The following is a 20,856-nucleotide window of genomic DNA, read 5'->3' as shown; positions in this document are numbered from 1 at the left end:
AGATATTTTGATAAATCTCAAGTCCACACTTGGTTTAAAATCTTTCATAAGTCTATGCTTACTGGAGTTAACCTGAAGGATTATACTTTTGCCTGACCATCAAACACATTTATCTTTCTTTTGCCTCTCTAGAGTAATGTCCATATAGCACATAGGATCTGCCCTAGGATTAAAATATCTACCCATAGTGCCTAATTTCATTTGTATTGTTTTACCTGGTCATCTCTGATTTTCATTTATCCAACAGACATAGTAACTACTGTATGTCAGACAATTTGCCAAGCACTGGAAATGGAGCAGTAGTCAAAATTATTTTTAGGTAAAAAAGTCAGGGAACTCAACAGGAGTCAGATAAGCAGGATAAGACATGGGGCTTTTGCTTTCAGTTTGTTGAAAAGCCATTAAAAGGTTTTAAGCCATAAAATAATTTTTTATGTATCTTTTTTATTGGAGTTCAATTTGCCAACATATAGTATAACATCCAGTCACCCCATCCCCCACCCACCTCCCCTTCCACTAACCTTGTTCATTTCCCAGAGTTAGGAGTCTCTCATGCTCTGTCACCCTCTGTGATATTTCCTACCCTTTATTTCTTCTTTCCCCTTTAATCCTTTTCACTATTTTTTGTATTCCCCGTATGAGTGAAACCATATAATGTTTGTCCTTCTCTGATTGACTTACTTCACTCAGCATAATACCCTCCTGTTCTATCCCTGTTGAAGCAAATGGTAGGTATTCATCGTTTCTAATGGCTGAGTAATATTCTGTTGTATATATAGACTACATCTTCTTTATACATTCATCTTTTGGTGGACACCGAAGCTCCCTCCAGAGTTTGGCTATTGTGGACATTGCTCCTATAAATATCGGGGTGCAGGTGTCCCGGCGTTTCACTGCATCTGTATCTTTGGGGTAAATTCCTAGCAGTGCAATTGCTGGGTCGTAGGGCAGATCTATTTTTAACTCTTTGAGGAACCTCCACACAGTTTTCCAGAGTGGCTGCACCAGTTCACATTCCCACCAAAAGTGCAAGAGGGTTCCCCTTTCTCCACATCCTCTCCAACGTTTGTTGTTTCCTGTCTTGTTAATTTTCCCCATTCTCACTGGTGTGAGGTGGCATCTCATTGTGGTTTTGATCTGTATTTCCTTGATGGCAAGTGATGCAGAGCATTTTCTCATGTGCTTGTTGGCCATGTCTGTCTTCTTCTGTGAAATTTCTGTTCATGTCTTTTGCCCATTTCATGATTGGATTGTTTGTTTCTTTGTTGTTGAGTTTCATAAGTTCTTTATAGAACTTCGATACTAGCCCTCTGATACATCATTTGCCAATATCTTCTCCCATTCTGAAGGTTGTCTTTGAGTTTTGTTGACTGTTTCTTTTGCTGTGCAGAAGCTTTTTATCTTGATTAAGTCCCAATAGTTGGGGATCCCTGGGTGGCGCAGCGGTTTGGCGCCTGCCTTTGGCCCAGGGCGCGATCCTGGAGACCCGGGATCGAATCCCACGTCGGGCTCCCGGTGCATGGAGCCTGCTTCTCCCTCTGCCTGTGTCTTTGCCTCTCTCTCTTTCTGTATGACTATCATAAATAAATAAAAAATATATTTAAAAAAAAATAAGTCCCAATAGTTCATTTTTGCTTTTGTTTCCCTTGCCTTCATAGATGTATCTTGCAAGAAGTTGCTGTGGCCAATTTCAAAAAGGGTGTTGCCTGTGTTCTCCTCTAGGATTCTTATGGAATCTTGTCTCACATTTAGATCTTTCATCTATTTTGAGTTTATCTTTGTGTCTGGTGTAAGATAATGGTCTAGTTTCATTCTTCTGCACGTGTCTATCCAATTTTCCCAGCACCATTTATTGAAGAGACTGTCCTTTTTCCAATGGATAGCCTTTCCTGCTTTGTCGAGTATTAGTTGACCATAGAGTTGAGGGCCCATTTTTGGGTTCTCTATTCTGTTCCACTGATCTGTGTGTCTGTTTTTGTGCTGGTACCACACTGATCTTGATGTCTTGATGTACTTTGTAGTACAACTTGAAATCCAGCATTGTGATACCCCTGGCTCTGGTTTTCTTTTTCAATATTCCCCTGGCTATTCAGGGTCTTTTCTGATTCCACACAAATCTTAAGATGATTTGTTCCAACTCTCTGAAGAAAGTCCATGGTATTTTGATAGGGATTGCATTGAACGTGTAAATTGCCCTGGGTAGCATTGACACTTTCACAATACTCTTCCAATCCATGAGCATGGAATATTTTCCCATCTCTTTGTGTCTTCCTCAATTTCTTTCAGAAGTATTCTGTAGTTTTTACGGTATAGATCCTTTATCTCTTTGGTTAGATTTATTCTTATGTATCTCATGCTTTTGGGTGCGATTGTAAACGGGATTGACTCCTTAATTTCTCTTTCTTCAGTTTAATTGTTAGTGTATAGAAATACCACTGATTTCTGGGCATTGATCTTATATCCTGCCACATTGCCGAATTGCTGTATGAGTTCTAGCATTCTTGGGGTGGAGTCTTTTGGGTTTTCTAACTACTGTATCATGTCATTTGCGAAGAGGGAGAGTATGACTTCTGTTTTGCCAGTTTGAATGCCTTTAATTTCTTTTTGTTGCCTGATTGCTGAGGCTAGGATTTCTAGTACTATGTTCAATAGCAGTGGTGAGAGTGGACATCCCTGTCGTGTTCCTGATCTTTGGGAAAAGGCTCTCAGTGTTTCCCCATTGAGAATGATATTTGCTGTGGGCTTTTCATAGATGGCTTTTAAGATGCTGAGGAATGTTCCCTCTATCCCTACACTCTGAAGAGTTTTGATCAGGAGTGGATGCTATATTTTGTCAAATGCTTTCTCTGCATTTATTGAGAGGATCATATGGTTCTTGTTTTTTTCTTTTGTTGATATGATTTTTCACGATGATTGTTTTACAAGTGTTGGACCAGCCTTGCATCCCAGGGATAAATCCCACTTGATCATGGTGAATAATCTTAATGTACTATTGGATCCTATTGGCTAGTATCTTGTTGAGAATTTTTGCATCTGTGTTCATCAGGGATACTGGTCTATAATTCTCCTTTTTGGTAGGATCTTTTTCTGGTTTTGGGATTAAGGTTATGCTGGCCTCATAAAACGAATGGAAGTATTCCTTCCCTTTCTATCCTTTGGAACAGCTTTAGTAGAATAGGTATGGTTTCTTATTTAAACGTTTGATAGAATTCCCCTGGTAAGTCATCTGGCCCTGGACTTTTGTGTCTTGGGAGGTTTTTGATGTCTGCTTCAATTTCCTCCCTGGTTATTAGCCTGTTCAGGTTTTCTATTTCTTCCTGTTCCAGTTTTGGTAATTTGTGGTTTTCCAGAAATGCATCCATTTCTTCTAGATTGACTAATTTATTGACATATAGTTGCTCATAATACGTTTTTTAAATCCTTTGTATTTCCTTGGTATTGGTTGTGATCTCTCATCTTTCATTCGTGATTTTATTAATAGAGTCTTTTCTCTTTCTTTTTAATAAGGCTGGCTAATGGTTTATCTATCTTATTAATTCTTTCAAAGACCAACTCCTGGTTTTGTTGATCTGTTCTACAGTTTTTCTGGTCTCTATTTCATTGAGTTCTGCTCGAATCTTTATTAACTCTTTTCTTCTGCTTGGTGTAGGTTTTATTTGCTATTCTTTCTCCAGTTCCTTTAGGTGCAAGGTTAGCTTGTGTATTTGAGGTTTTTTTCAATTTTTTTGAGGGATGCTTGTATTGCAATGTATTTCCCTCTAGGACTGCTTTTGCTGTATCCCAAAGATTTTGAATGGTTGTATCTTCATTCTCATTAGTTTCCATGAATCTTTTAAATTTTTCTCTAATTTCCTGGTTGAATCATTCATCTTTTAGCAGGATGCTCTTTAACCTCCATGTGCTTGAGTTTCTTCCAAATTTCTTCTTGTGATAGAGTTCTAGTTTCAAAGCATTGTGGTCTGAAAATATGCAGGGGCAATCCCAATCATTTGGTATTGGTTGAGACCTGATTTGTGACCAGGTATGTGTCTATTCTGGAGAAAGTTCCATGTGCACTTGAGAAGAATGTGTATTCAGTTGAGTTCGGGTGCAAAATTCTGTATATATCTGTGAAATCCCTTTGGTCCAGTGAATCATTTAAAGCTCTTGTTTCTCTGGTGATAATGTGCTTGAAGATCTGTCATTTGCAAAAAGTGCCATGTTGAAGTCTCCTACTATTAGTGTATTTTTATCTAAGTATGTCTTTACTTTGGTTATTAATTGATTAATATACTTGGCAACTCCCCCATTAGGGGCATATTCATGATTATTAGGTCTTCTTGTTGGATAGACCTTTTAAGTATGATATAGTGTCCCTCTTCCTCTCTTACTACAATCTTTGGGATAAACTTTAATTTATCGGATATGAGGATTGCTACCCCAGCTTTCTTTTGAGGACCATTTGAATGGTAAATTGTTCTCCAACCTTTCATTTTCAGGCCGGAGGTATCCTTAGGTCTCAAATGAGTCTCTTGTAGACAGCAAATAGATGGGTCTTGCTTTTTTATCCAGTCTGAAACCCTGTGTCTTTTGATGGGATTATTTAGCCTATTCACATTCAGAGTAACTATTGAAAGATATGAACTTAGTGCCATCATAATACCTATTCAGTCCCTGGTTTTGTGGATTGTTTCTTTGGACTTCCTCTTTCTTTTACAAAATCCCCCTTAATATTTATTGTAGAGCTGGTTTGGTGGTCACAGAATATTCTTTCAGTTTCTGCCTATCTTGAAAGTTCTTTATCTCTCCTTCTACTCTGAATGAGAGCTTTACTGGATAGAGTCTTCTTGGCTGCATGTTCTTCTCATTTAGCATCCTGAATATATCTTGCCAGCCCTTTCTGGCCTGCCAGGTCTCTGTGGAGAGGTCTGCTGTTAATCTAATTTTTCTCCCCATATATGTTGGGGATCTTTTGTCTCTCACTGCTTTAAGGATTTTCTCTTTATTTTTGGAATTTTCGAGTTTCACCATTAAATGTCGAGGTGTTGAATGGTTTTTATTGATTTAGGGGGGAAATTTCTCAATATCCTAGATCTGAATGCCTGTTTCCCCCCCATATTAGGGAAGTTCTCAGCTATGATTTGTTCAAATATGCTTTCTGGCCCTCTGGCCCTCTCAGCGCTCTCTGGAACCCCAATTTTACATAGATTTTTCCTTCTGAGGCTATCATTTATTTCCCTTAACTTTTCCTCATGAACTTTTGTTTTTCTCTTGTTTTCCCAGCTTCCTTCCTTGCTATCAACTTGTCTTCTATGTCACTCATTCTTTCATCCACCTCATTAACCCTTGTTGTTAGAACCTCCAGTTTGGATTGCATTTCATTTAATTGATTTTTAATTTCAGCCTGATTAGATCTAAATTCTGCAGTCATGAAGTTTCTTGAATCCTTTATGCTTTTTTCCAGAGCCATCGGTAGCTCTATAATTGTGCTTCTGAATTGGCTTTCTGACATCGAATTGTAATCCAAATTCTGTAACTCTGTGGCAGAGAGTACTGTTTCTGATTTTTTCTTTTGTGGTGAGTTCTTCCTTCTAGTCATTTTGCTCAGTGCAGAGTGGCTGAATGAGCAGGCTGAGTTAAGAATATCAACCACGACCTAAGTAAATTTTACTCTAGATGATTCTGATGAGGTCAGAGGCCAGAAATTGAGAACAAAGATCAAAACAAAATAATATAAAAGGACCACTAAACTGAAAAACAAATTTTTAAAACAAAGTAGTAAAAAATAAAAGGCGAAGAATCCCAAAGAAGAGAAAAAAAAAGAAGACAAAAAAGCAAAATAAAAAGGAAAAAAAAGAAAAAAAGAAAGAAAAGGAGAAGGAAAAAAAGGAGGGGTGCTGGGAGATGGTGGTGGTGATGAAGTTGTAGTGGAGGGAAAATGTAGTCTACCTGAGGCATCCTAAAGGGTGATCCTCTTGGTTCTGAGTATATTAAGTTCTGTATGTTAGAAAATGCCCAGTCCCGAATATAAATAATAGTGAAAGGGAATATAAGGGAAGGGAGAAGAAATGTGTGGGAAATATCAGAAAGGGAGACAGAACATAAAGACTCCTAACTCTGGGAAATGAACTAGGGGTGGTGGAAGGGGAGGAGGGCGGGGGATGGGGAGGAATGGGTGACGGGCACTGAGGGGGGCACTTGACGGGATGAGCACTGGGTGTTATTCTGTATGTTGGTAAATTGAACACCAATAAAAAATAAATTTATTAAAAAAAAAGAAAAAAAAAAAGAAAATGCCCAGTCCCAAATTTATATAGACCAGAAATACTTGTAGAAAGCCCCACCATTGACCACCAAATTATAATGACATAAAAGAAGGGGGCAGAATGGGAGTGAAGAGGGCATATAATCTCACAGAATGAACCAGCATGGTATACCACTTGGTTCTTGGTGCATGCTGTTCATGTTTTAGAAGGTATTAACTTCTGCCATCGGAGAACAAAATGAGGCAGAGAAAACACAAAACAAAACAAAACGAAAACATATCTTATATATCTTCCAACATTAAGACCAGTATGTTGAAAGGAATCTCTAAGTGGAAAATATATCTAAGACCTGTAATTGTAGAAATATGAAAGTCAAAAAGGAAGAACCTTAAAAATGAAGAGGTGGTAAAATATTGTATTTAAGGTGGGAAAAGATTAAAAAATTGGAAATTTATAGTCTGATATAAAAACAAGTTGTAATGGAAAAAAGGAAAAAAAAAAAAGGAGGGGTACCATCTAGTTCTATATACTGTAAATCCCTCAACTTCCCCTGGAACATTCCAGTATTGCTAGGTCAAGAGCTTGCCCTTCCCCTATCCTTCCATCTGGTCTTCTTGGGGAGGGGCCTGCTGTGCTGATTCTCAGGTGTGTGCACCTGGGGAAGCTGCCCTGCCCCCTGCCAGGTGCACGGCTCAGTGGGAGCTGTTTATCCTGTGAGGCCTCTGTTCCCTGGCTGCCCCGCTTCTCCGAGGAACAGTGACACAGGAGGAACAACCACACTGGTGGTGCCCAGGTCTCAGCCCTGGAGTCAGCTCCCCCAGATACTACCCCAGTCTCCCAGTCCGCGCTGGCCTGGATGCTCCGGGGGTGGGGGGCGCTGACCTGCACAGCCTGGGGGCGCCCGGGAGCAGGAGCATCCCCTCTGTCCTGGGCCGTCCCCACCTCCACCTGTCCAAGGGGGAGCGCAGGAGCCTGGGCTGTGCCCCCGGCGCCCTGGGATCCCGGCCTGTGCCGCTGGAATCGCGCTCCCAGGCCGCAGCTCCCAAAGGCCGCAGGACGCAGCCCCCTGTGCCCGGAGCCCCCGCCTGACCCCCGCCTTCTCCCGAGGCCCCGCCGGGCTCGGCTCCAGCCCTTTCCCGAGCTCGGCCCGCGGGCTGTGGGGCGCTCTGCCCCTGGTGCACTTCCTCTGTTAGTGACCCCGGGAACCTGGAGGCGCCACTGCCCCTCTTGCGGTGCTGCCCGAGTTCTCTGCTAAGTGCTTCTTTGGGAAGAATCCAGTGCAGTTTTTTTTTAAAGTTCCTGCTTCTCTGAGGCTGTGCTCTCTTGTCCCACCGAGGCTCCCGCAGGCCTAGCCCTGTTCCTCAAGGGGTCCCTCCCCCACATGATTCTTTTTTATTTTTTCCCGCCTTCCTACCTTGTTAGAAGCAAAAACCCTTCTCTCTGTAGCATTCCGACTGTTCTCTCTTTATATCTCAGGTCGCATTGGTAGGTGTTCAGGATGGTTTGAAAGTTATCTAGGTAAGGTGGTGGGGCCGGTGAGGTGAGGACCCTTCTCCTCCACCATCCTGCCCCACCTCTTGCCATAAAATAAATTGACATGGCTTATATTTTAACAAAATCATTTGATTGCTGAATGCAATCTGGTGGTAGTGAGCCCGATGACAGACTCAATCCTGGGTCTCCAGGATCAGGCCCTGGGCTGAAGGCAACGCTAAACTGCTGAGCCACCCGGGCTGCCTTCAATAAAACTTTATTTATAAAACTGGTTGTGGTCCCTAGACCATAGCATTTTGACCACTTACTTAAAAAAATGTAATGGATATGATTTTATTTCTTAATTTTGTAGAAAATCACAGAGCAATCTTCCCAATAGTGTGTTAGAAATCTTTGCATTTAGTATCTCATACTAATTACAGCCGCATTATTCTTTCTCTAATATAGAAAACTCCAAGGAATAAAATTCTTCGATCTGAGGTAGAAGAATAAAACTTACAGATGTGAGTGAAACCAAAATTATTCTTCCTGGATAGAAGGTCTGGTACAAACAAAACTATTTTCTCCTTTCTCCACTCTAATTCATCATCCTAAATATCTTTATCATTCAAAAACTAGGACTAACAATATTATTTCTGCGTTTAAAAATTTTCCAACTATTACCTTCAGCATAAATTAGCATCTTTTTACTCTGGCAAACAGACCTCTTCCCAATCCATCTCTAACCTACTGGATAGATTCATCTCATGGCACAGTCCACCTTCCCAATCTCATTTAATCTGGCCCATTCTTAAATATATCTCCACTGAGGACCCAGTTTCAGGAATCTGTCAGGGTTTCAGATGTGAGTCGACTTCATCTAAACTGTATGTATGTGTGTATGTATGTATGTATGTATTTTTATTAAATATTTTAATTTATTCATTAGAGACACACAGAGACATAGAGATAGGCAGAAGGAGAAGAAGGCTCCCTGCGGGAGCGCAATGTGGGACTCCATCCCAAGATCCTAGGATTATGACCTGAGCCAAAGGGAGATGCTCTACCACTGAGCCATCTGCGCATTACTAAACTGTTTTTAAACAATTTTATTTCAATTCATAGCAATATTCTACTAGAGATTACATTTCAGCATTCGATTAATATCTCACTAATATTCTTTGGCCTTGTTTAAATAAGTACTACAATCACTACAAATATGTGTTACTAAGGTGAAGCAACAGAGTAAGTTTAGTAAAGGAAATGGTAGAAGCAAAGTTGAGAGAGTATCAAACCATAACAACAAACAAAAGAGAGCAACACAATGCAGCACAACAAAAGCATCTTTCCTGACTTCAGAGGGAGAGAAAGAGAGAGACAGAGGAAATAGGTTTCTTGTGAATCCTATTTAACAATTATGGATAAATGAATATGATTCTTAAAAGAAGAAACTTCAGTGAAATAAAAATTTAAAACTCTTGAATTTTTATTTCTGTTTCTAACCAGGGGCACAAACAGGCAGCAGGAACACCCACAAAGCACAGTGGAAGACAAAGGTCCCAAATACTTTACAGGACTTGTGGTTGAAATTTAAAATTGAAAGGGAATGAATTTTCTAATTTCAAACTTTGTGCAGACATTGGTTACTTTGAGAAATTAAAACATTCTTCTGTGTGTGACTATCACTAATACAGGATTTCTCTGATACTCAAGAAGTAAGGAGTAGAATGGAGTAGTGGGAACCTCATGAATTAATAGCCTAAGACGATTGGGCATATACAAACCTCCACCAGTCACACTGGTTATCTCTGAGCAGGTAAATTTCTCTCTTGAGATTCAGTTTTTTCACTTGCATAATGGCTAAATAACTACCACATATTGTCAAAACTGAATGAGCAAGTGCCCAACAGAATAAGTACTCAGGGTATAAGTTTTATTTAATCATGAGATAGTAGGGTTTACTTCAAGCCTGAATCACGATTCTTTGTTCTGAGTTAACGGATATTTGGGTGCCAACATTTCCCCCCTTAACTTTCTTTTATGAGAATACAACCTGAATGTGGGGCGTTTCTGGCACAGGTTTGAAGGCCGTACTGAGCCTCTTCCTCATGATTAATGGAGTACTGCTGGTACAGGCACACAGTGATCAAACTGTGCTGGAAGGTACAGTTGTGGGTGAAAACAATCTACAGAATTTGAATGGACCGACGGTAGAGATGCTATCACATTCATCCCTACTTTCAGAAGAAAGGCATGATGGATACCCAAGCTATTAGAAATATTGATGTAACCTCAACTCCTAGTATTTGATGGTGCCTGGATAGCTTTTGGTCACACGTGAGTCCGGAGCTTTTAGCCAGCCTTGGATTAGCTATACAGAGATCCAGAGAAACTTGATTTTCAGGAAAATAAGAATTGTGGAATTTGTTTTCAGTCACAGCAAATCTATATTTATCATCTAGTCTATGAATTGAGTGCAGCAATAAAGTTATGATAAATTAATCAGCTTCTTAAACTACCATTTACTGAGTGCCAACAATGTGCAAGGTCTAGAATTGTTAGACTCCGCAGGGGGACACATGTATATTAGCCATGGTCTCTGTCTTCAAAGGGCTTACATATATTTCAGAAGATAAAATGAAAATTTTCTAATAATTCCTGACTTTGCAAATTTTGAAAGCATTAATAGGCAGAGGACAAGCAAATATATCACTTTATTAAGTCTAGACAAACTAGCTAAATACCTCAGGCTTCACTACATTTAATTTATAAAAACAATCAGGGAAAGAAACAAAATTCTCTCAAAGGTACTCATACACCTACCTGCAGACTCTAGGGCAGAAGTAGACAGTGTTAGGAATCAGAGAAAAGAAGAAGCAGTGTGTGCTATGGTGGGTAACAGAAGTATTATGAAGATTGTAGTGCTAAGATTTGTGGATTCAGGAAAGGTGGGAAGGAGATGGCCCCTTACCCCAAAGTGACTTATCGTATTTGTCAAATCAGAGATGAAGTGTGGCCTGGAATAAAGAATACGATTAAGCCACAAAGACTGATAAGTATACTGAGTTCTGTTCAGTCAACCCTGAAAAAGACGGTTCAGCTGAACCTGTAGGAAGATGAAAGGAGAGCTCAGCAGGTGTGCTGATAAAAGGAGCAGCAAAACCTGAGCAGGCCAACCAACCAAATGACCTGTTGGCTAAAAGCAAAGTCCCTAGTCTTCTTTAGCTGATAGTCTAAAAACATTTTACAGAAAGAGTCTGGGTGTGACAACTTAGCTCTCCTTATATTTGGCCATCCATGCTACTGGGAAATCCCCATCAGGAAGGGAGAAGGGGACAGAGTCTCAGTCATTCACTGGTAATACTCAGTTTCTTGAAAAGAAAATATAAACTTTAGGGACAGTATCTTTAAATAAACTTATCCTAAAAATATTTATTGTGAGATAAAATTCTAGACCTTGAAATATAGCACTGACCAACAGTATTACATTACAGTACAGGTAGAGATATGAAAATCAAGTACATAATTAAAATTCTTCACTGGCCAGGTGCTGAGTCTTCAATGACCAAGTGGGAAGTCATATATGGAGAGCTTAGATATATAAAGGGTGTGTATTTAAAATAGAGCAGGCAAAGAAAGACTTGCTGAAAAGGTATATTTGAGGAAAGAACTAACAGAAAATGAAGGACAGAGCCCTGAAATGATGACATGTTGTCATATTGATTCTGGGTAGAGCAAAAAAACAGAGTACCTGAAGAGAGCCAGGGAGAGGAGTAAATGATAAGGTCTGAGGGTATCGAGGCACCAGATCATGTGAAGACTTTAAGAGCACTTCAAGGAATTTAGCTTCTACTCACTTAGATGGTAAATCATTGGAGGATTTTACACAGAAGAACGACATGCCATTGCTTCCATTTTATTTATTTATTTTTTTAAAGATTTTATTTATTTTATTCATGAGAGACACACAGAGAGAGGCAGAGACATAGGCAGAGGGAGAAGCAGGCTCCCTGCAGGTCCATTCAAATTCTGTAGATTGATACCAGAACCCTGGGATCACGTCCTGAGCTGAAGGCAGATGCTCAACCACTGAGCCACCCAGGTATCTCTATTCATTCCACTTTAAAAAGATTTAAAAAGATTTCCAACTACTTCTGAAAACAAACTATGAGAAAGAGGTAAGGATAGAAATAGTGAAACCACTGATCAGGAGGTTGTGGCAGTTATCTGTGTGAAAGGGAGATGATTGTGGATTTACTCAGAGTGGTATCAATAGAAGAGATGAGAAGAGGTTATCTTCTGACTACACACTGAAGGAAAGCCAACAGGATGTCCTGACAGATTGTATATGGAGTGCAAGAGAAAGAGAAGTGCCACCGATGACACCACGGTCTTTGGCTTGAGTGGCTATGGTGATCTAAAGTATTGTTATTTCCTGAGATGAGCAAGATATTTGGAAGAACACTTTTGGGGATGTAGATCCGGAGTTTTGTTTTGGTATAAATTAAATTTGTGATGCCCACTAGACATCAAAATGGGGAAGCCAAATAGACAATTGAAGATAAGGAAATATTTCTGGAACATATGAACTTATAATCAACATCATAGCAAGAGTTTTTGAGACATGTGATTTGTTGAGATCTCCAAGAGAATAAGTGTAGACAGAAAAGAGAGTAAGTTCAAAGAGTAGCCCTAGGACTGTCCAATGTTTAAAGGTCTGGGGTGTGAGGAGAAATGAGTGCAGAAAGAAATAAGTGCAGAAAGTTTTTTCCCTTTTTTAAAAGGAAAAAACTCAAAACTAGAAGTCAAGTAAAGAATGTGTGTCAAAAAAAAAAGGAAGAAAGAAAGAAAGAAAGAAAGAAAGAAAGAAAGAAAGAAAGAACAAATAACAAACCAAACATGACCAAGAAGTGAAAATTAAGACAGACTTAATGATTGAATTTAAAATCTGGAAGTCATTGGTGATATTGATGAGTAATTTCAACAGAGTAGTGGAGATAAAAGAGATTGTCTTTTGTTCCAGATTAGAGTAGCTCAAAGAAAGAACTAGAGACAGTGATTATAGGTAAATTTTTGAGAGCATTTTGTTGCAAAGGGATCAAAAAAATATTGAAGCTGCTGGATGGGCATGTGAGATCAAGAGACTATCATTTGTTTAAAGATGAAGAGCATTACCACTTATTGAGGAGTGAGGAGAAGGTGTGACATAGCTGTGTAAGAATATGGGACTTACAGAGTCATGAGTGCTGTTGTCTTGGGCCTGCCTATCCAACAGGAGAAAATCTAATTATATTGCATTTCGTTTTATATCCTGTAACCATTTAGCTTTTAAGTTTATGTTCTTTAAACCATTGTGGACTTGCTAAATTTAGTGTGTTTCTTATAGCTGTTATGAAACAGAGTTAAGTTGAAGGTGAGAAAAATGTCAACCCTTCAATAAAATTAAGTTATATAAACAATGTATAGTTAATTAATTATCTCAATCTACATAGCAATCTTGTATAAAAACTCTCTCATCTTTAGTTTATCATAAGGATACCAAAACTCTGGGAATATTAGGTAATTTGTTCAATGTCACTGGCTAAGTAATGTTTTTATCAGAATAAAGGAGTAAATGACTACAAACTCTCTTCACCCTGGGTCTGCCATTACCCAGGAATAACCTAGTCCCTTTGGGTGGCAAAGCTGGGCAATTTGTTATGGCTCTTGTTGCATTTATCACGTTTGCTATTCATGTTAATTGATAAATCTGTAATTAGAAATAAAAAAAATATGACAGTGATAGAAAATCCCATTTGTCATTATTCTGCCAAATCAAAATTCCTACTTAAGATGAAAGTCTTAGAAAAGGAAAGAAAAATTAGTAAACATGGAAATAGAATTCTGATGTTAAAAAAAAATCTTAGAGTTCAAAAAATCTAACTACTTCAATTTCTAGATTAGGCAGTGGGGCCCAGAAAATAAGTGATTGCCTAAGATAGTAGAATTAGTCACAGGAGAACATAGAGCTCCTGATTTTGAATCTACTGTTCTTTTTATGCACTTAAAACACAATTAATAGGCTGAAATTAGCTTCTACAAAGAGAATTACGAGTTTCGTTTGATTATTATTGTTTTGGGGTACTTGATAATAATATTTCTTTTAAAGTTAGACAGAAAATGCTCATTTTTATTCCAATATTTCTATATGAAGCTTTTCCCATTTCTATCATAATTTAGATATTTTTCTTTATTCACCTAATTCTCTTCCTTCATTTGGATTTATTGCCCCTTTTTTTCATCTTTCTCTTCACAAAGGTGGTACAGAACAAGCATTTGGTGTCTACAGAGTGGGCAGCTTCTCATTGCTGATTTAAAATACATTGTGCATCATCTGTCATCCTTTCTGGGGTGTCCATCACTGAATACCTTCCTTTAAGTTTTTAAGAGGGTCTGGGGGATTGCTTTCCAAATTGCTAGCTAGAAGGAGAATGAGAACAACCTTAAGGAAAAGAGAGAAGCAGCTCAGAAGGCAAGCCTAAAGAGTATCTGGATTGTGAGGAGGTCAACAGTAGAAAGTGGGCAAGATGTTCACAAAGCTGGGGGCCTCCAAGACTATTTTGTATAAGAGCTGATCCTAGTGGTGATAAGAATGAACACAAGAATTTACAGCCTCAAAAGCTCTGTGGAAACCACAATGAAAGTAGATTAGAGAACCTCTTATGAGATGTAGCTTCACTAATTTGTAGCAAAGAAATAAGAACAGAACAGAACATTCTCATACATGTCTAATCTTTCTTAAAATCTGCTTTTGTCTGACCATTTGGACTCCACAGAGTCCCTTTGATATTGAAATATGTTCCAGGGTTCATTGTTTTTTGAAAGATAGTTTCTTATACTTTAGTGATCATGTTAATTTAAACAGAAGACTGACTTGGGAGTGAGAATAACAGATAGACTATCATACATTATATCATTACAACGTTATATCATAATATTGCACTATGCTATCAGTTATATCATAATATTCCACTATACCATGTTAGCCACTTGGTAGAGTTTGGAATTGAGTATAACATTCTCCAAACTTGAAAGATTGATTATAGTATGATTATAAGAAAGAATAAAGCTTTTTTCCTCTCAAAAAATGGGGCACCAGTATATAATAGAAAGAACATAGAGTTAGGCAGAAATTTTCTTTTAATTTCTGCTTTCCATTTATTGATTATGTGACTTGAGTAAATAATAAAAATTTTTCTTCCTTGAAAGTGCTTAGTTGTTTCACCTGGGTTAACCATAGGTAATGCTGTATCTGTAGTATTTTAGATATGCTAGAAAGTTAGCCTAGCTGTAGCTAATGCACAAAGACATCAGAACAGGCCTCAAACCTTTATCATTTACTATGACACTATGAATAATTGAGATTGCACAATTGGAATTTAAAAATTGTTTATTCTTTTCCCCATAATTTTGACTGTAACAAATGCAAGTTCAATATAGTTCCTGTCACCCAATTTCAAATGCTCTTTTCAACTGTCACAATGTATAAAGCTAGTGAATTCCATTTGATGTGTGGATGAATATTTGTTTGGTTTGGTAATGGATCAAATACCCCGAGGACACTCATCAGTCTTCAACTCTCTCGCTATAGCCCTGAAAGAGTGTCAGAAATTCTACCAGTAAATGATCATTTGGATTAATGTTCTTTCAATTATGTTCAAAATTTCTGGAAACACATGAGGTTGTAACTAGGCAATAATCATATTGCAAATTATTTTTTGCATTTAACTAATTTATTAAATGCAGTGACTATATGCAAGACACTGCTATGTTTGTGGTACCAGACTCAGCAAAAACAAACAGAAACATTGCTTTCTGGAGATTATAGTCTGCTGGAGGAAACAGATAATCAAATAATTGAACCAATAAGTGTGTGATAAACTAACACAAGTTTTCAGGAAAAAAAAAAGAGTATCTTGTTTCAGAATGAAACATGGTCTAGATTCTGGGATTAGGGAAAGCTTTTCTGAGAGAGAGAGAGAGAGAGAGAGAGAGAGAGAGAGACCCTTGAACTGAAAACTGAAGAATGAGGAATTGATGTGGCTACAAAGAAGATAGGAGAGGACTCCAAGGGGACAACCATGTATGTCCTAAAGGTTTTTGATGGAAGAAAGTATGGCATGTTGCAGCAAAGAGAGGAAGCCAAAGTCCTTGAAGTGCAGAGAAAAAAAGGTAGATGAAAAGTGGATGAAACTGTTACAGAAAAAGTAATAAAAACAAAAATCAAGACTTATTTAGTTCTTAAAAAATCAATACTTACTCAGCTTTTAATATGCAATAGGCACTGTTTTTAGGTGACTTAGATAAATTATCTCTTTTAATCCTCACTACAACTGTTATGAGTTTAGTCTCATTTTGGGAAATGAGAAAACTGAGGCACAGAGAGTTAAGTTACCATCCAAGGTCCGCAGGTAGAAATTGTAAGTTCAGTAAGAACTGAACTCAGGTGGTCTGAATCTGAATGTATACTCTTATTTACTATAACCTCCTCATAAATAAAAGTTACAATAATTATAATTTAGTTTTATTAGGTGCTTACTACTACCAGATATTGTCCAACTTCTTAAATATATTAATATATCCATTTAATAAAAATCATTCAGCAATCTATTGTTCTAGGCTCTGAAGATACAGCAATAAATAGAACTGCCAAAAATCCTAGAGGATACAGTTTAAGGAAAAGAAGCAGGCAATTGAAATATAGATAAATGAATGAATGAATTAATTAATTAATTAATTAATTAATTAATAACTAGCATTCCAGATGACATATAACACAAGGCAACAAAGGCAACATAGGTACCAGGGCAGAAGTGAGAATGTCTACTTTGCCTAGAGTTTTTGGAGACCTTATTAACATGATGATATTTGAGTAGGGACCAGAAGGCAGAGAGGAAGAGAGACATGTGGCTGAAAGAAGGAACAAACTACAAGCAAAGCAGAATATGCTTAGCATGTTCAGTAAAAAGCAAGGACACATAGAGACAGGATCTGAGTGAGAGGAGAGTAGAAAATATGAAGCCAGAAAACATCAAACTAGATTATGTAGATCCTAGAGGCCACCACAGGTCTTCAGCTACTATTTTGAGATGGCAAGTTCCTGAAAAGATTTCAACAGAAGAATCACATAATGTGATGTGTATTAATGAGATCATTTTGGATGTTATGTAGACAACACACTATGGGACTAAGAGAAAACCAGCAAGGTCAATTAAGAGGCTATTTTAATAAAGTAGGCTAGAGATGATGACATGTTGGATCAACAAAGCAGCAGTATATGTGGTTGGAAGTGGTCAGATTCTTGATGTCTTGACTCTTCTGAAAATAGACAGCTGGATTTATTGATCAATAAGATGCAAAAAGGGGAAAAGAGAGGAATCAAAAATGACTCCTGAGTAACTGAAAAAATGGGATTGTAATATCTTTGATAGGAAAGACTATGGAAATACCAGGTTTGAAAAGGAAGATCAGAAATCTAGCCTTCTACTTGTATTTGAGATATCTATTAAATATTCTAGTGAAGATGTTGAGAAGAGAGATGTTTCTATGAGTCTGAAATTCAGAGATGGTTGGATTAGATAAGTGAACTCGGCAGTCATCATGTCGCAGATTATATTTAAAACCATGAGATTAGATGAGAACTTATTTATTAGTGACTATATAGAGAGAAAAGTGCTAAGAGTTGAGCCTTGGGAATCTGGAATATTTAAATATTGGAAAGAGAAAAGGAATCCTACGAGAGCAACTTAAGAAGAAGCTGTGAATAAGCAGAGTCGATCCATGGTATACCATGAGCTAAACTCTTCAAAAGGTAGAAGTGATCAATTGTATTAAATGCTGCTAAAAAGTCAAGTTAGAAGGGATTGAGAATAGACCACTGGATTTATCAAGGTGCAGCTCATCAGTAGCATTGATGAGAAGTGTTTTGTTGAGTGAAGGATAAAAAGTCTGATTACCCAGTTTCAAGAGCAAATGGGGAGAGAGGAATGCAGATAAACAGTATGTGCTATTAAAAGAAGTCAATAATGAGGGGACACCTGGGTGGCTCAGTGGTTGAGCATCTGCCTTCCGTTCAGGTCGTGATCCCAGAATATAGGACTGAGCCTGTATCAGGCTCCCCACAGGGAACTGCTTCTCCCTCTGCCTATGTCTCTGTCTCTCTCTGTGTCTCTCATGACTAAATAAATAAAATCTTTTTAAAAAGTAATCAAGAATTGGACAGTAGCTGAGTGGAGGGGACAATGAAGTAAAAGGAGAAGTACGTTTTTAAAAGATGGACAAAAATGACAGCATTTTGCAAATATACAGTTCAGACGATAGCGTAGCAAAAGAGAACAATTGCCAGAGTGATGACATTGGAGGTGGAAGGAGGAATGGAATCCGATATATTAATGGTGTGTAGACATTACAGGCATGGGCAGTCCATCCATAGAAACTGGAGAGACCTAGTCTATATTGGCACACATCTTGAAAGTGTGATACTGTGGTAGATGTGATAATGGGAGAAAGTAAGATTTCTTTCTTCTGGTAGTTTCTTTGTTTCTCAATGAAGTGGAAAACATGGTAATCATTAAGAGTAAATTAAAGGAGATTTGAGATTTGAGGAGAGAAGAGACTATGAAATAGTCAACTAAGAGAATTGGAGAGTGAATGAACCATAGAATGTAAGATTGCCTTTTAGCACAGATTCATTTAACACTCATTCTCTGCCTATGAGATACATGTTATTATGCCCAAAGTCCATTTTATAGATGAGAAAACAGAAGTACAGAAATATTCCATACTTTGACCAAAGCCACAGAATTAAAAAGTAGCAGGTAATTTACCTTTTGAAATTTTAAATTTTAATCCTAACACCAATGACAATGACAAAGTATTGAAGCATTTTCAACAGGCACATGACATGATCAGATTTCTATCTGAAAAGATCATACTTGTCGGAGTGTAGCCAAAAACAGTTTATAAGAACCTGGACATAAAAGGAGGCAGAAAAGCTGGAGAAAAGAGGTTTGAATATTTTTTAGAAGGTAAAATAAGCATACTTAATGATGGGTTGATTATGAGAGATACCAATGATGACTACTGGGTTTCAGACTTGCAATGTGGAATAAATATTAACATCATTAATGAAAGCAGAGAACAAGTTTTGTATCTTCTTAGTTTGCAGGGAGTTTGAGCTGTCTCAATGAAGATGTTGAATAGAGAGTTGGCTGTAAAGGTCTATCACGCAGGTGGCTGGGAGTAAAAATGTGAGGCATAGCAGAAAGATGATAATTAAACTATAACTGAAGATGAGATGGCTTTGGAACAAGCATACAGTTAGAGGAAAAGAGGAAATAGGATAATACCTTGAGGAACTCCAAAACCCAAAGGTTAAGTAAAAGAATATGTACCCAACTTAAACTTACGCAGTGTGATATGTCAGTTAGATCTCAATAAAATTGGGCGGGGGGAATCTAGTTATTTTCCCTTGCCTCAGGACTCTGGGGTCTTTTATCAGGGTGGGGGTGGCAAGTAGGGGTAGAATGTGGATGAGTATCTTCTCTTTTTACAGCTTTTGAAAGGCCATTATACCCATGCCCCATGGCATAGGCTTTTATTTAGTTAAAAAAATAACTTCTCAATACTTCTATCTAGTTTTTATAAAATTTTCCTTTATAATTTCTACATGTGGCATTCTTCATATGCATTTTCTCCAACCAAAGCTTCCATAAACATTCTTCAAATATTTTTTTCTAAGACATATATGATTTTTTTCACTTTTGAATTTTTAGTACATCTAGAATTCTATTTATATCAGGCATGAAGTAGGGATCTCTGCCCAGCCCAACTCCACCACAGCACCTCAGTGGTGCCTTTAATTAGTACATGATGTCCACCCTCCAGGTTTTAGCCTCAAGCACCTCACAAATGATGCAACACAAGCAAGAACATTTCCTTGTACTGGATCAAAACTACTTATCTATCTGGGCTCTTCAACCCTGCTGTGGAAACAAGGGCAGAGAGCTGCACACATCTTTTCTCAAGCATCTGTGCCCCTTCTTCCATCAGAATCATTCAGAATGTTTCTCAGGAGTTTGCTTTTCATGATTATACTCATTTCTCAGATTAAAGGTATGTCTTAATCTTTTTATCACGGTTTTCTTACTAGGCTATGAGGTAATGTCTCTTTAGTCACAAAGTTTAAACTGTAAATAATAAAATAATATTCATTGATGATTTTGCTGAGAACATAGTGTAGGACTCGGACGAGTTATGTCTAATATTGAGATTCTATGCTTTTATGAAATACTTCAGTGCTTTTACATACTCTGATTTACAGTGAGAAGGAGGAAGGAGTGGGTGTTTCTGAATATCTGCAGTGTAGAGACACTGTGCTAGCCATTAGGTACTTTCGCGTACATTAGCATGTGTGCAATCTTATTATCTCTATTTTATAAAGAAATTGAGAGGGGCACCTGGGAGACTCAGGGGTTGAACGTATGCCTTCGTCTCAGGTCATGATCCCAGGGTCCTAGGATCGAGTCCCACATCAGGCTTCCCACAGAGAGCCTACTTCTCCCTCTGCCTATGTCTCTGCTTCTTTGTCTGTATCTCTCGTGAATAAATAAATAAAATCTAAAAAAAAAAAAAAGAAATTGAGAATAATATCTACAGATCAGAAAGAATAGAAATAGCATTTATGGCCAATAAACTCATAAGACTTTGATTCAAATAATAGCAGATTGTAGCATCCTATGGTCTTTCCTCTAAATCACTCTTTAGTGAGATAAGCAGGGCTCACCTCAGGAAAGTACTGATTCAAGAGTACCTACGCCCTTTTAACAAGGGAAAGCTTTGTATTTGCATTTAGCTAGGAGAGTTAAGATTTCAAATGCAAGTGTCCCTGGGAGATAAAATTGGTAATTTACACCGAAACAATCCCTTACAATGCAGGTTTGACAGGTGCAAAATCCAGAGACAGACAGGAGGAGATTAAGATGACGAAGGTGGTAGCTGCAAAGCAAAGTGGGAAGACGAAAGAAGCTAAAGACCTAATGAGGAGGAGGGGAAGCCTGTTTTCCAATTTTGCTTATATTTGCCTAATTTGGAAACTATC

The 20,856-nt window shown here is 38.0% G+C and overlaps 1 protein-coding gene across 2 annotated transcripts in view; it reads left to right on the top strand.

Moving 5' to 3' along the window:
* Positions 1–19,618: 19,618 nt before the first annotated feature.
* Positions 19,619–20,856, top strand: part of ADAM7 (ADAM metallopeptidase domain 7) — a 62,344-nt gene continuing 61,106 nt past the window's right edge. Inside the window, exon 1 of one of the 2 annotated variants that reach the window (XM_072796243.1) lies at positions 19,619–19,871. In XM_072796243.1, coding sequence (XP_072652344.1) covers positions 19,820–19,871 — 52 coding nt within the window. In that variant the 5' untranslated portion in view covers positions 19,619–19,819. The remainder of the gene's footprint in view (positions 19,872–20,856) is intronic. The other variant, XM_072796242.1, reaches the window with a different exon arrangement.

Source organism: Canis lupus, chromosome 24 (genome assembly GCF_048164855.1).
Source record: "Canis lupus baileyi chromosome 24, mCanLup2.hap1, whole genome shotgun sequence".
Lineage (NCBI taxonomy): Eukaryota > Metazoa > Chordata > Mammalia > Carnivora > Canidae > Canis > Canis lupus.
The sequence above is the reverse complement of the archived record's forward strand: the minus strand, read 5'-3'. Positions and strand labels throughout refer to the sequence as shown.